Here is a 12,127-nt window from a genome sequence, read left to right on the forward strand (position 1 = left end):
TGAACTATTCTACTGAAATTTTTTGGGGATAAAATCATAATATGAAAAATCTGTGCAGAGAACATTTGCTACCACCTGAAGAAATGTTTCAATTTTTTGTAAAATTAAAAAGGTACAAAAGTAATATAATTTTATTAATAAGTGTGTAATAATTCATGCTACAGTTTTCTTTGATATAATTCTGTAAGCTTTCAAACATAAGATAACATATAATTCATTTGACATAAGTATGCATATTTTGTCTGAGTAAACAAGATTTGACTCTCACAGTCAACCCTACAGTTATGCCTCTTTAAACTAAGAAAACAAAAAGGGGAAATAACTATTTATACATAAAACAGTTTCAATAATGTTCTGGCCAATAGCAACTGAAGCCAAACTGGATTGGTATCTAAGAGGCATCATCCCTTCAAGATTGGTTTTGGTATGGTTCAGCATTACAGAGGAGAGGAACTATACTCCATAAACTTGAGAACCAGACCACATACTCTTCCAGATGATGTAGGTCATGGACAACTATTCAAAGCATTTAGGGTAAAAAAAACCCCACTCTTTCAGAAAATGTAGGTGTCAGGGACAACTATCCAGAGCATTTAGGGTAGTAAGTATCCCAAGCTACATCATCCATACAAGTCTGGACAAGCCTGAATAAATAGTTAACTTAATACATATAGTCACTGCAAATGCACTCATCCAGTGAAACACAGAATGTACGCTACATGTATTAATATAACTGACACCTCATTTAACTAACATTCACTATACTATGCTGGTAACTGAGCAACAGACAATTTTTAAATATATATTTTAATTAAGGTTCATTTTTTAAGTCCTTTAGACCTACCCTGTGAAGAAACTCTTGCATTAGACAAGATAAAACCAATCTGTTGGCAAAAAATTAAATAAACAGGCTGTACCTTTCACAAGAAGATATTCAACCACAAAATCCCTGAATTATAGAAATCCAAACAACCCCCCCCCCCCTTCAAAGAGAAAAAAAAAAATTATAATCATTTCACCAAACCTCATGATTTTAACTGGAATAGCCTTTATCTATAGTGACATAATGTGTTCAGAAACCTGAGTCTATAATATAGGTCTCTCATCATGGCTTACAAATTTAGGTATAATAATGCAAGGTATCAGTACATGTGTTAAACAAATTCGTACATACAGTCAAACTCTGTTATCTCTAACTCAAGGGGGCCAAGAAAAACTTCAAGATATCCAAGGATTCGAGATATTGAGGGTAAAATACTTAAAAAGTAAGTGGTTGGGACTTGCAAATCACTTCGACATATCCATGATATTTGAGTTATCAGTGTTTGAGATACCAAAGTTCAACTGTACAAAGTTTACATAAAAATCAACATATATACTTGTATAACGCATTTAGAAAACCATGCTGTTACCTTTTTACCATCCAATATAATCTATAAATCATGAAAAATCATGCACTATAAAACAATAAAAATCTGCTCAATGAATGCTACAATCAAGAGTTAATTATATATCTCTTCTTTACAATTTAAAAAAAAAACTTTTTAAGTTCCCTATATAATTATGAACAGCTGAAAGATGAATGAGTAAATACTGAAAGTTGCACTGATATCAGTGAATGAGAACCCCAGAATAAAAAGGGAATAATCTATGATTTTAAACAAGACACTCTAGTTTTACTCACTGGAGATTTTGCCAGAACTCCCTCGAGACAGACTTGACAGAAAAAATCAGGTTTGTCCAGATTGTTGAACAAGTCCAGAAGCTTTTTATAATTAACATATTCATGCAGGACAATTGTTTCACGCTCCAGGAATATCTCCACAAACTTCTCTCTCCCTCTCTTCAACAAAGCCTTATCAAACAGCTCTGGTGTAATCTGAAACAACAGACAATACACCTTAATGGCTAATCAAATGCTGTAAACTAACATTCCCCTCTGTGCAACTTATATTTGCAATATTAGTAGTACTTTAATTTTAAGCAACTTTTTAGTTAAAGGAAAGGACTTGCATGCAAATATCACTTTTAATCATCTTTACCTTGATGACTGTCCAATCATACTTCTCAAAAATCTGCGACTCTGCTAAATCAGGTCTATTCCAGTGTAAGGTCAGCATAAGGTCAGACTGGAATTGTTCTTGAAACTGATTTCCTGTCTTTGACCCTTGAGCTAAGAGAATATCAAACATCCAATTTAATGAGCAAAAGATTTCCATAACAATACATGTATTTCTTTTTTATTATTTATTTTTTCACATCTTGTGAACTGGTGCAAGAAGACGTTTCAACAAGCTAATTCATGGAATTTATGTCCCCCCGCTTTGGAACAAAATAAGAGGGTGAAATGTCGAAAAAAGAAAAAAAGGATTGACCTTGACCATTCACACCTTTTCAACTTAAAATCAATAGGGGTCTTTCTTTAATTAGATTCATCCCCTTAAGATTCATTGCAATAAATGATACAGAACTAACTTAAGTTTTCATCTGGAACCTTTTTATGCAATACATGGATATGAATATATGACCTTGGCCTTTGACTTCAAAATAAATTGGGATCTTTTTAAGTAATAGGAAGTAATGATAAAAAGATTTCATTGCAAAAGTTAAAAGAGAACTGAAGTTGTCCTCTGGAAAGCATTGTGCAATATCTGAATTTCTGACCTTGACATCTCAAAATCAATTGGAGTCTCCCTTCAGTTGTAGGAACTCAAAATTTTATTGCAAGAGGTTAAGGACATTTTGAGACATGATTTGAAAACTACTGTACACAGGTTATTTTAGCCTAATGTTATTTTCCCCCTATCACACTTGCAAACAGTTTTGCCTCATTTTAAATTCACCCAGACACAGTTGTGTTTAGGGGATGATGTTTTCTTTGAAATTGCCTCGTTTTAGATGCATACACTTGCAATGAGGGCAAAAGGGGAAAAAATGCAGGGCACACAAATATTCTGAGTGAGAGAGTTAAGTGCTTTTTGTGCAATAGTTCTCTCAGCTTATTGATATTCTTCTGCACCTTAATTATTTCATCAAAAATCAAAGACACAAAGTTTAAACTCACATTCAAACAAAGTGAGTAAGATGTACTTGTCCAAGTTCTTAAGTCCTGTGGGATCAGCATTTATATCCAAAATAGTCAAAAACCTCCCATTCTCCTACAGGATTAAATGTAAAAATAACTAGAAATATGTCCATAGGACATAAATGCCCCGCCGAGGGTATATTAGTAATGTAACATGAAAATTTGTATTAGTGTATGAAAGAGCAAGGTTCACTTTATGCATAAAATGGCTCTGTAGATATACCAATTTATTGACTAACACTTTATGTTCCATTTTTAACATCAAGATAAAGTAGAGTCTTAGTGCTTTCATTTCCTATTAAAAATTTTCTCCTTAAAGCCAAGGTCTTGGAAAACAGGCCTCATGGAATTGCAGTGTTTCTTGAATTTTAAGGAAAACAAGTATATTTTAGGACTTTCACAGAAGAGAAATAATATGAGCGCACCCTCTGATCTAAAAAATAAAACATGTTTTGTAATCCTCAGAAATAGTTCTATCATTTAATAGTTGCATATTTTAGATAACAGGTTGCGCTCTATATTAAATATCGAAAAATAGCTTTAAAAATTAGCTGTTTTTGTAGAATTTTTCAGGATATGAGGAAAATGACGCATTTCATAATGTCATTTTTGATAAATATGCAGTCATCAAAGGTCTAAATGATATTTAATGCAATGTCAACTAAAACCAAGCAGTTTCAGTTTTTCTGAAATTCCCAGGGCCAAAAAAGATGCTAAGTGAACCTTGTTCTTTGATGAGAATACCTTAAAAAGTTCCTTTAAAATTGAAATTGAAATCTAAAAAGTTTGATATAGATGATAAATTCTCACCAAATTATGTATAAGTGCATAAACTTACATAAATATATCTTAAATGGTTTCTTTAAAATTAAGCAAAATGCAAATCTAAGAAAAGTGAGGTCAAGGTCACAGGAATGTTCAAGGTCAAATGTTTCTGATGCAGTTGAATATTCACAAATACATATCAGCATATTTAAAGTTTGATAAAAATATTTTGAATAGTTTATTTAAAACTGAGCTAAACACTAATTTAAAATAAATGAAGTTAAGGTAAAAGGAAAGGTCAAGGTCAAAAAATGTTGATGCAGTTGAAAAGGTTACATCAGTATGTATTAGCATATGAAATTTGATAAAAATATTATGAATGTTTTCTTTAAAACTGAGTTAAACACAAATTGAGAAAAGTGAGGTCAAGGTCAAAGGAAAGGTCAAGGTAAAAAAATATTGATGCAGTTGAATAGCTTACAGAAGTATGTATCAGCATATGAAGTTTGACACTAATTTAAGATAAGTGAGGTCAAAGTCAAAGGAATGGTCAAGGTAAAAAAATTTTGATGCAGTTGAATAGCTCTCATCAGTATGTATTAACATATGAAGTTTGATAACACTGTATTGAATGGTGTCTTTAAAACTGGGCTAAACACTAATTTAAGTAAAGTGAGGTCAAGGGCAATGGAAATGGCAAGGTCAAAAATATTGATGCAGTTGAATAGCTCTCATCAGTATGTATTAGCATATGAAGTTTGATAAAAATATCTTGAAAGATTTCATTAAAACTGAGCTAAACACTAATTTAAAAAAGTGAGGTCAAGGTCAAAGGAAAGGTCAAGGTCAAAAAATGTTGATGCAGTTGAATAGCTTACATCAGTATGTATCAACATATGAAGTTTGATTACACTATCTTGAATAGTATCTTTAAAACTGAGCTAAACACTAATTTAAGAAAAGTGAAGTCAAGGTCAAATGAAAGGTCAAGGTCAAAAAATGCTGATGAAGTTGAATAGCTTACATCAGTATGTATCAACATATGAAGTTTGATTACACTATCTTGAATGGTATCTTTAAAACTGAGCTAAACACTAATTTAAGAAAAGTGAGGTCAAGGTCAAAGGAAAGGTCAAGGTCAAAAAAATGTTGATGCAGTAGCATAGCTCTCATCAATATCTATCAGCATATGAAGATTGATAAAAATATCTTGGACAGTTTCTTTGAAACTGAGCTTTGAACAAAGCTAAATGCAAAGCGTGACAGAAAGACAGACAGAAGGATGGAAGGATGGAAAACGGACATGACAAACACTATATGCCCCGGCCATATTCATGGCAGGGCATAAAAATATTTATGCAAAGCATTGAAAATGTATTGTATATTTCCATTTCATGCAAACAGTTCTGCTAACAATTTAGGGGCAAACCTGGTGGGCCAGATTGACACACTCCAATATTTTGTCCCTGCACTGATTCCGGGCCAACTCATTGTCCACAAAATCCTTTGGATAACAGTTCATCATTCTCTTGATTAACTCAGTTTTTACAAAAGACTCGTATTCATCACCTTGGCTATAAAAGAAATATATCATTATATGCAAAAAGAGACACACCTCTTTGTGAACTGACAAATTCATCATGTTTATATAAACAATGATGTACATGTACTCACTGGTGAATTTTTTCAAAGTACACAAATGCTATAAGATCAGCTCCAAGTCCAGTACCCTGTAGAACCAGAACGGGAACTTTTCTACGGAGAAGATCAACTACATGATCAATATCTAGTGGTCCACCTTGTATCAGGAGGCCCACCATGGGGGTACAGGTACTAGCAATCAGAGTTATCTTTTCTGGGATAGATCCTGCATCTGTAAAATCAAAATACATGTAATACCATTTAAATTATGAATACACATGTACATGAAAGGTTACAATACATGCATACATACATTATTATGTACATGTATATTGGGCTATTCTCCCGAGACAATTACCGAGGTATATTAATACACGTTTATAGTGAAGTCCTGGGGATCTGTGAATTTACTTCACTATATGCATAATTCGTTTTATTACATTTTCAACAGTGAAATACTGTAATTCATTTACTGAATCAAAGTGATATTTTTTCTCAGTGTACATGTTTTCCATCAAGTATGACTACTGCCTTAAGGGATCAAAGTATTAAATACAAAACTTATGTCAGAGAATTAAGTTTTTTGGTGAATTAAATTTCAAATATAAATACATGTATTGTGTTCAATATTTTAAAATTTTGGGATCTTTAAAATATATGTCATAATTGATGTAAATAATATTATTTATTAACCTCTACCCGACACAAATTCAATTCGCTATAAACATAAATTTGTTTCATCAAAATTCGTTAAATTGTGAAATTTTAAAAAGGAATTATTGAAAATTTTGCTGTCAACAAACAAAAAACAAAAAAAAAAAAAGAACAACAAAATATGCTACATGTCTATCCATAGAATCACTATATCCATGTTTGTACTACATGTAATAGAGTTTACTGTAAAATTATTTTTTTGTTATTGGACATGTAATTTTTTTGAGAGTCCTCTACATCATATGTAATTAAGAGTTACTAAAATTACTTAAAGTTTATTTTCAATTGAAATATTTCTTGTACAATAATATACAAGTATAGTCTTGCAAAGGAAATTTGACATCCACTGCTGTAGTGTAAAATATCATCCTAGCTTCACCAAAAACTTTTTGCGAACACTTCCTTTTGTGTAGCTTTTCCTCTAAACTGTAATGAAACATGTTGGCAATGTGGAAACAACCTTCACCCTGAATGGATATCCCAAGTCTCTTGCAATTAATAATTCAAAACAATGAGCTGCTACTTAAAAAGAAAAATTTGCAACCTACCAAGGGAGGGATCATACATTTTGACTTTTCTGTATCTCTTTCCCCTCCCTATAGGGGTCAGTAGTCTCTCCTCAATTCTGAGTCTAAAGTTCTCCAGCTCCTTCAGATCAGTGTTCTGGTCCATTATGATAAAATGAGAGTGTTCTCCATTCAACTCCATGGCTTCTTTGGTTCCCGTTTTTTTAAGTGAAATAATGGAATCATGCTGAAAAATTAAAAACAATACATTAATGTTGGTCCATGTTTGTAAAAATCTTCATTTGTTTAATACTATATATACATATAGAATTTTCTATATTTTTACTTTCAAAGATGTTTAAGTCATACTGACACATAAAGAGTTCCACAATGTAGGGTTCTTACATCATCAAACATTTCATTTTACATAGTTTAACAGACCACTCTGTATTTTAGAAAACGAGAGTCAGACAGTTATAATAATATAGCATTAAACACAAATTTATTTTTTCTACAATACAATTTCATACTAGCGGCATTCATCTACACAGAATTTTATTGAAGAAAAACACACAGTACTACAGAAAAATTGATCAGAAATAATAAAGATATTTTTAACTTACACCAAGATGTATACATACCATCACCCAAAACATTAACTAAAACTTACATTAATATTCAAAGTCAGTCAATTTCCATTGGGCTATATTTGTGCAAAATTTCATTTAAATCAGACAAAATAGGCTAGGAGGAAGCATTGTATTTTTGCAATAAAAATTTCTACAGATTGTTTAATTTTTTTTAGCAGTAGATAAAACAAATTTCTACAGATTGTTTAATTTTTTGGCAATAGATAAAATGCTATTTGATCAATAAAGCTATAATTTGTACCACAGTAATCACTTTTTGCATCTAATCTCAAAATACATAAATATCTTGGCCTTTGAGGTTTACTGACCCTCTGATAAGAGATATAACTCTGACTGAGATTAATGACTTTTATTACCTTGTAAATTAAATTATGAAGTAAAAAGGTCATTCGTGTAAAGTTTTACCCTGCACAAGGCATGCTGAAATTGTGTGCAATTTAATTATATATTAGATTTCTTTTGGAAAATCATTAGTTTTAGCAAAATTTTACACAAGGAAGAGAGGAACAATGAATCTTAAAGCTAGGTTGGTCTACAAATTATTTTTCCCCTAATTTTGTGCTTTGAAACAATCCCTCTAGGTCAACAAGTATTTTTTCTACAGCAGCAAATTGGAAGTCCATGGGAATTTAACATGACGAAAATAGCCACCACTTCAGACAGGGATCCATCATTATTCGTGCTTTTCCACTAACTGTTGTCAGTATCGAATGACACTGCAGATGATGGAACAAATTTAAAGGTGACACTCAGATGATCTCTGATAGGATTTATTTGCTTTCATAAAACAAGAAGCCCATGAGCCACATTTCTCCAATGCTCACCTGAGTAACTTTGGCCCTGCTGTTCCTTTTTTTCCCCCAATATACATATATTCCTGTGTTATATTTTGATCGCCTTTTGTGCCCCCACCCCTATATACAGAAGTGGGACTTGAACAAAAATGAATCTACACTAACAGAGGATGCTTCCATCCACATAAATATGATTAACCCCCCCCCCCCCCGAAACCATGATCTGAACAAGTTACAATATAAATTACCTCAAGAAGCTTTCACCTAAGTTTCATCTTTTCTGGGTTCTTGAGAAGATTTTTCCTAGGTATTTCAATTTAAAAATTTGATTCCCGGCCCCATCCTACCCCCAGGGACCATGATCTGAAAAATTTACAATCTTCACTACCTCAGAAAGCTTTCACATAAGTTCAAGCTTTTCTGATCTAGCAGTACTTGAGAAGAATTTTTTAAAAGATTTTTCCGAAATATTTCAAAGTAAAACTTTGATTTCCTTTTGTGGCCCCACCCTACCCCTGCAGACCATGATCTGAACAATTTTCAATATACACTACCTCAGGAAGATTTCACCTAAATTTCATCTTTTCTGGTCCAGTGGTACTTGAAAAGAAGATTTTTAAAGGATTTTTTCTACAGACTACAGACAGTGGGTAAGCTCTCGATCAGCTCAGATGAGCTAAATATGAAATCTATAAATGCTGTATATGGTAAATTCTGGACATGATTACTAACCATTCCCTCTGTTCCGGCCACACACTGAAGCTGTAGTTTGGGGACGATCCCCATCACTGTCAGTTTAGGCAGTTCCTCTACATCCTCTTTCTTGTGAAGCTTTACATAAGGGTCCCGAGCTCGTGACATCAGAATAGACCTCCTCTCTCTTTCAAAACGAACAGCATCTCCAACAATTTTAGCAATTCCTCCATCTACACCATTTGTCAACACCCACATATTGGTAGAGTTCATAGCCTGCAATACATTAAGAATTCATGATCAAATTTTTTACATCAATATAATATTTGATATATTGTTTTACAATGAATGAAAATCAAAAGCAATTTATCTAGTCTACTGTAAATGTGCAGTCAAAATTTCCCAAAATTCAACATAAAATGAACAAACAGGAATCCAAATGGTCAAAATGGGAATAAGATACCTAAGGGGGTGTATAATTATATATTAATGATATACTGTGATATAAATAATTTTCAAGGGGGGTAATTTTCTTTATTTTCGAGGTAAGAAGAGACCCACAAATTCATGTCCGCCAAGAAATGTAAAACTTCATAGACATCACTACTCACCACCTCTCCAATCACGAAATGAAATCTCTACAAACCAATATTTTTTCCTCAACCCTAAAAAATTTTATCCCAAGAAAATATGCAATTTTACAGTACATGAATTGGCAGATAAAAGTTGCTGGAAAGGTGCTTCAGTAAGATTAACGGTCCAGGAAATATTTTTACATGTATTTTTCTCTAACCATCTGATCTGAGATAAAGAAAGTCAATGGAGTTCATTAAAACAGTACTCCATTTTACTTTTTAAAACCTTTCTTTGTCATTCTGACCTGAATCAAACCATTCTGGAAATCTTCCACTTCCTGCTGATTTTTCCACTTCCTGAAATGACTGAAGCTGGAGATAACAGAGAGAATGATGTCTGGACTCCTCTTCTTCCACACTTCGGTGATGTATTTAGCCACATTGTCCAAGGAAGCGTCCTCTCCTACACGTACATAGTACCCAGTGTGACTCTACAACCCAATTATTTTAAATAACGTGTTCATCTCAAAAAGGTAGTGAGATAGTGTCAATTTTTTGTGTTGCAAAATAATGCCATGTTGACACACACACACACACCTATATAAAATCAAATTGCTTTTACTTATATATACTGTAGATCACCAAATTTTAGTGACACCTTATTTTCCATCTGGCATCTTCGCTTAGCATGCGTTCTTTATCTGACAGATAAAGATTTGGCTCTAGATATTTAGCAACAAGCAAGATAATTAACCCTGGGGATTTACTGCCATTTTATTCAAGGTTTACAATTAGAAAATTTTCAGCAATTATTATAACAGAATGAGTTTATTATCCAACTATGAGGGTTGTTCGGAAAGTTCTTGGACTACCATCATAACTTTTTTACTTAACGTCATATTATATCCAAATTTGGAAGAAATATATAAAAACATTGAAATGTTATAGTAACGTCATGCTAAGAGTTTTGCGTTTCACAGATGTTGATTTGTGAAAGCACACTTCTGCAGTGAAAAAAAATATAACATTGACAAACAAAATGATGCTACTGGAACAATTGTTAGCAAAATAGATTTCAAGTGATAGAGAAACATTTTAATGAGTGCACTGGTATTGGGCAATACTGTGTGAAATGTACAGGGATAGTATTTTTGAAAACCTAATGTCGGTATGTTTTTGACAGTACAGTGTTGTTGAGTTTGCTCCGTGGTTACAAAATGTGTTGATTTTGAAATTAAATAACATGAATTCTATTAAACCACATGGAATGAAACTTCACACTGAAACAAAATAAATATTTTTATATATGATAATGTGCTCAATTTAAATTTCTTGAAGATAGTACAAGGAAGATTAGCATAGTCCACGAACTTTCCGAACAACCCTCGTACATGTATACCTGTCAAAAAATAATAATATCCTTGTATTTACATAAGACAGTAATAAAAATATATGTCTTCAATATTATACATTCATTTTTGTTTCACAATCACTTAAAATTAAAATTCAATTAAATGTGCATTTGATGAAGAGTAAAGTATGCATTTTGACCATAGCAATTGACCTTAACTTCAAAACAAACATCTCTTGCAGACAGAAGTGTTTATTAATCTTAATATAACAAGATTTTGCTCTGGATTTTCGTCAGCAAGCAAGAAAATTAACCCCAGGAGCAAAGTGTCTAAAACAACCTTCTCTTCCAAGTCACTGAGACATAACTTCTTGTTTCTCTACATCAACTTTGACAAACTGACCTTTTCCTCTGTGGATCCATCATAAAGGAACTTGATTATTCCCCCTGTAAGTTTGGAGGTTTGTAACCAGTCAAGGTCATCTGCCGAGTCTGTACTGACGTAAGATGCCACACTAGACACAGTGACATACCGTGGGTCCACTTCAATATCAGGATATTCTTCTAGATTTTCTTCCATGTCAAGTCTACAATTTGACATAAACATGATTAAGATTTGCATTAATTAAAGGTATAAAGTGGCTATTCTAGTCTCTTAATCCATTTTCAAAATCACTGTTTAAAATGATTTATCATATAAATATCTAAATCTGAATAACCAGTTTTTAAAGATATTTTTTTATTAGAAGTAAAGTTTTCAATTAGTATGTATGTGTAAAGTAATAGTTAAATAGCTATACTGTTGGCAGCTCTGACCAGTGGACCGGCCTTTACCTTGGGCTGTAATGCCAGAGATTCATGGTTCAAATTCTTATCTTACATTCTTACCGTAAGTATGTTGTAAGTTGTTTATTTATGTGATGTGGTGGTCAAATGAACAACTTATAGTAAGTACAATGTGCATGTGTACAGTAAAACTCGGTTATAACAAAGTCACTGGGACCTGTGAAATTACTTCACTATATACGTAATTCGTTATATCCGTATAAGAAATTCGTTAAATTTATATAGCTGGGGATCCAAGAAAAATTCGCTATATCCATGAATTCGCTATATCCGTGTTCGTACTACATGAGTTTTACTGTATATGACATCAATCTCTCTTGTGCATTTCATACCAATGACCAAAATTTATTTTCTTAGAAAAATCATATCATTCAGGCCTTTCAAAATCTGCGAGTACCTGGTACTTTTACCAAGCTGAAGTCATAACTGTACCAGCCAAAATATTTGATGAAGAAAAATTCAATAACATATTCAATTAAAATTGCTTCCACAAGGTACCTCCAATTT

The 12,127-nt window shown here is 32.6% G+C and overlaps 1 protein-coding gene across 2 annotated transcripts in view; it reads right to left on the minus strand.

Annotated features, from left to right (window-relative positions):
* Positions 1–12,127, minus strand: part of LOC133189984 (transient receptor potential cation channel subfamily M member 1-like) — a 50,773-nt gene that overhangs the window by 36,784 nt on the left and 1,862 nt on the right. Inside the window, exons 2-10 of one of the 2 annotated variants that reach the window (XM_061325440.1) lie at positions 11,178–11,361; positions 9,729–9,914; positions 8,888–9,124; positions 6,754–6,958; positions 5,525–5,723; positions 5,280–5,424; positions 3,065–3,158; positions 2,043–2,173; positions 1,685–1,879 (exon numbers count right to left, since the gene is read on the minus strand). In XM_061325440.1, the coding sequence (XP_061181424.1) occupies positions 1,685–1,879; positions 2,043–2,173; positions 3,065–3,158; positions 5,280–5,424; positions 5,525–5,723; positions 6,754–6,958; positions 8,888–9,124; positions 9,729–9,914; positions 11,178–11,354 (1,569 nt within the window). In that variant the 5' untranslated portion in view covers positions 11,355–11,361. Of the gene's footprint in view, positions 1–1,684; positions 1,880–2,042; positions 2,174–3,064; positions 3,159–5,279; positions 5,425–5,524; positions 5,724–6,753; positions 6,959–8,887; positions 9,125–9,728; positions 9,915–11,177; positions 11,373–12,127 lie in introns of those variants that run through there. The other variant, XM_061325441.1, reaches the window with a different exon arrangement.

This window comes from Saccostrea echinata, unplaced genomic scaffold (genome assembly GCF_033153115.1).
Source record: "Saccostrea echinata isolate AGI-Se365-2 ecotype Australia unplaced genomic scaffold, CSIRO_AGI_Sech_v1 ptg000020l, whole genome shotgun sequence".
Lineage (NCBI taxonomy): Eukaryota > Metazoa > Mollusca > Bivalvia > Ostreida > Ostreidae > Saccostrea > Saccostrea echinata.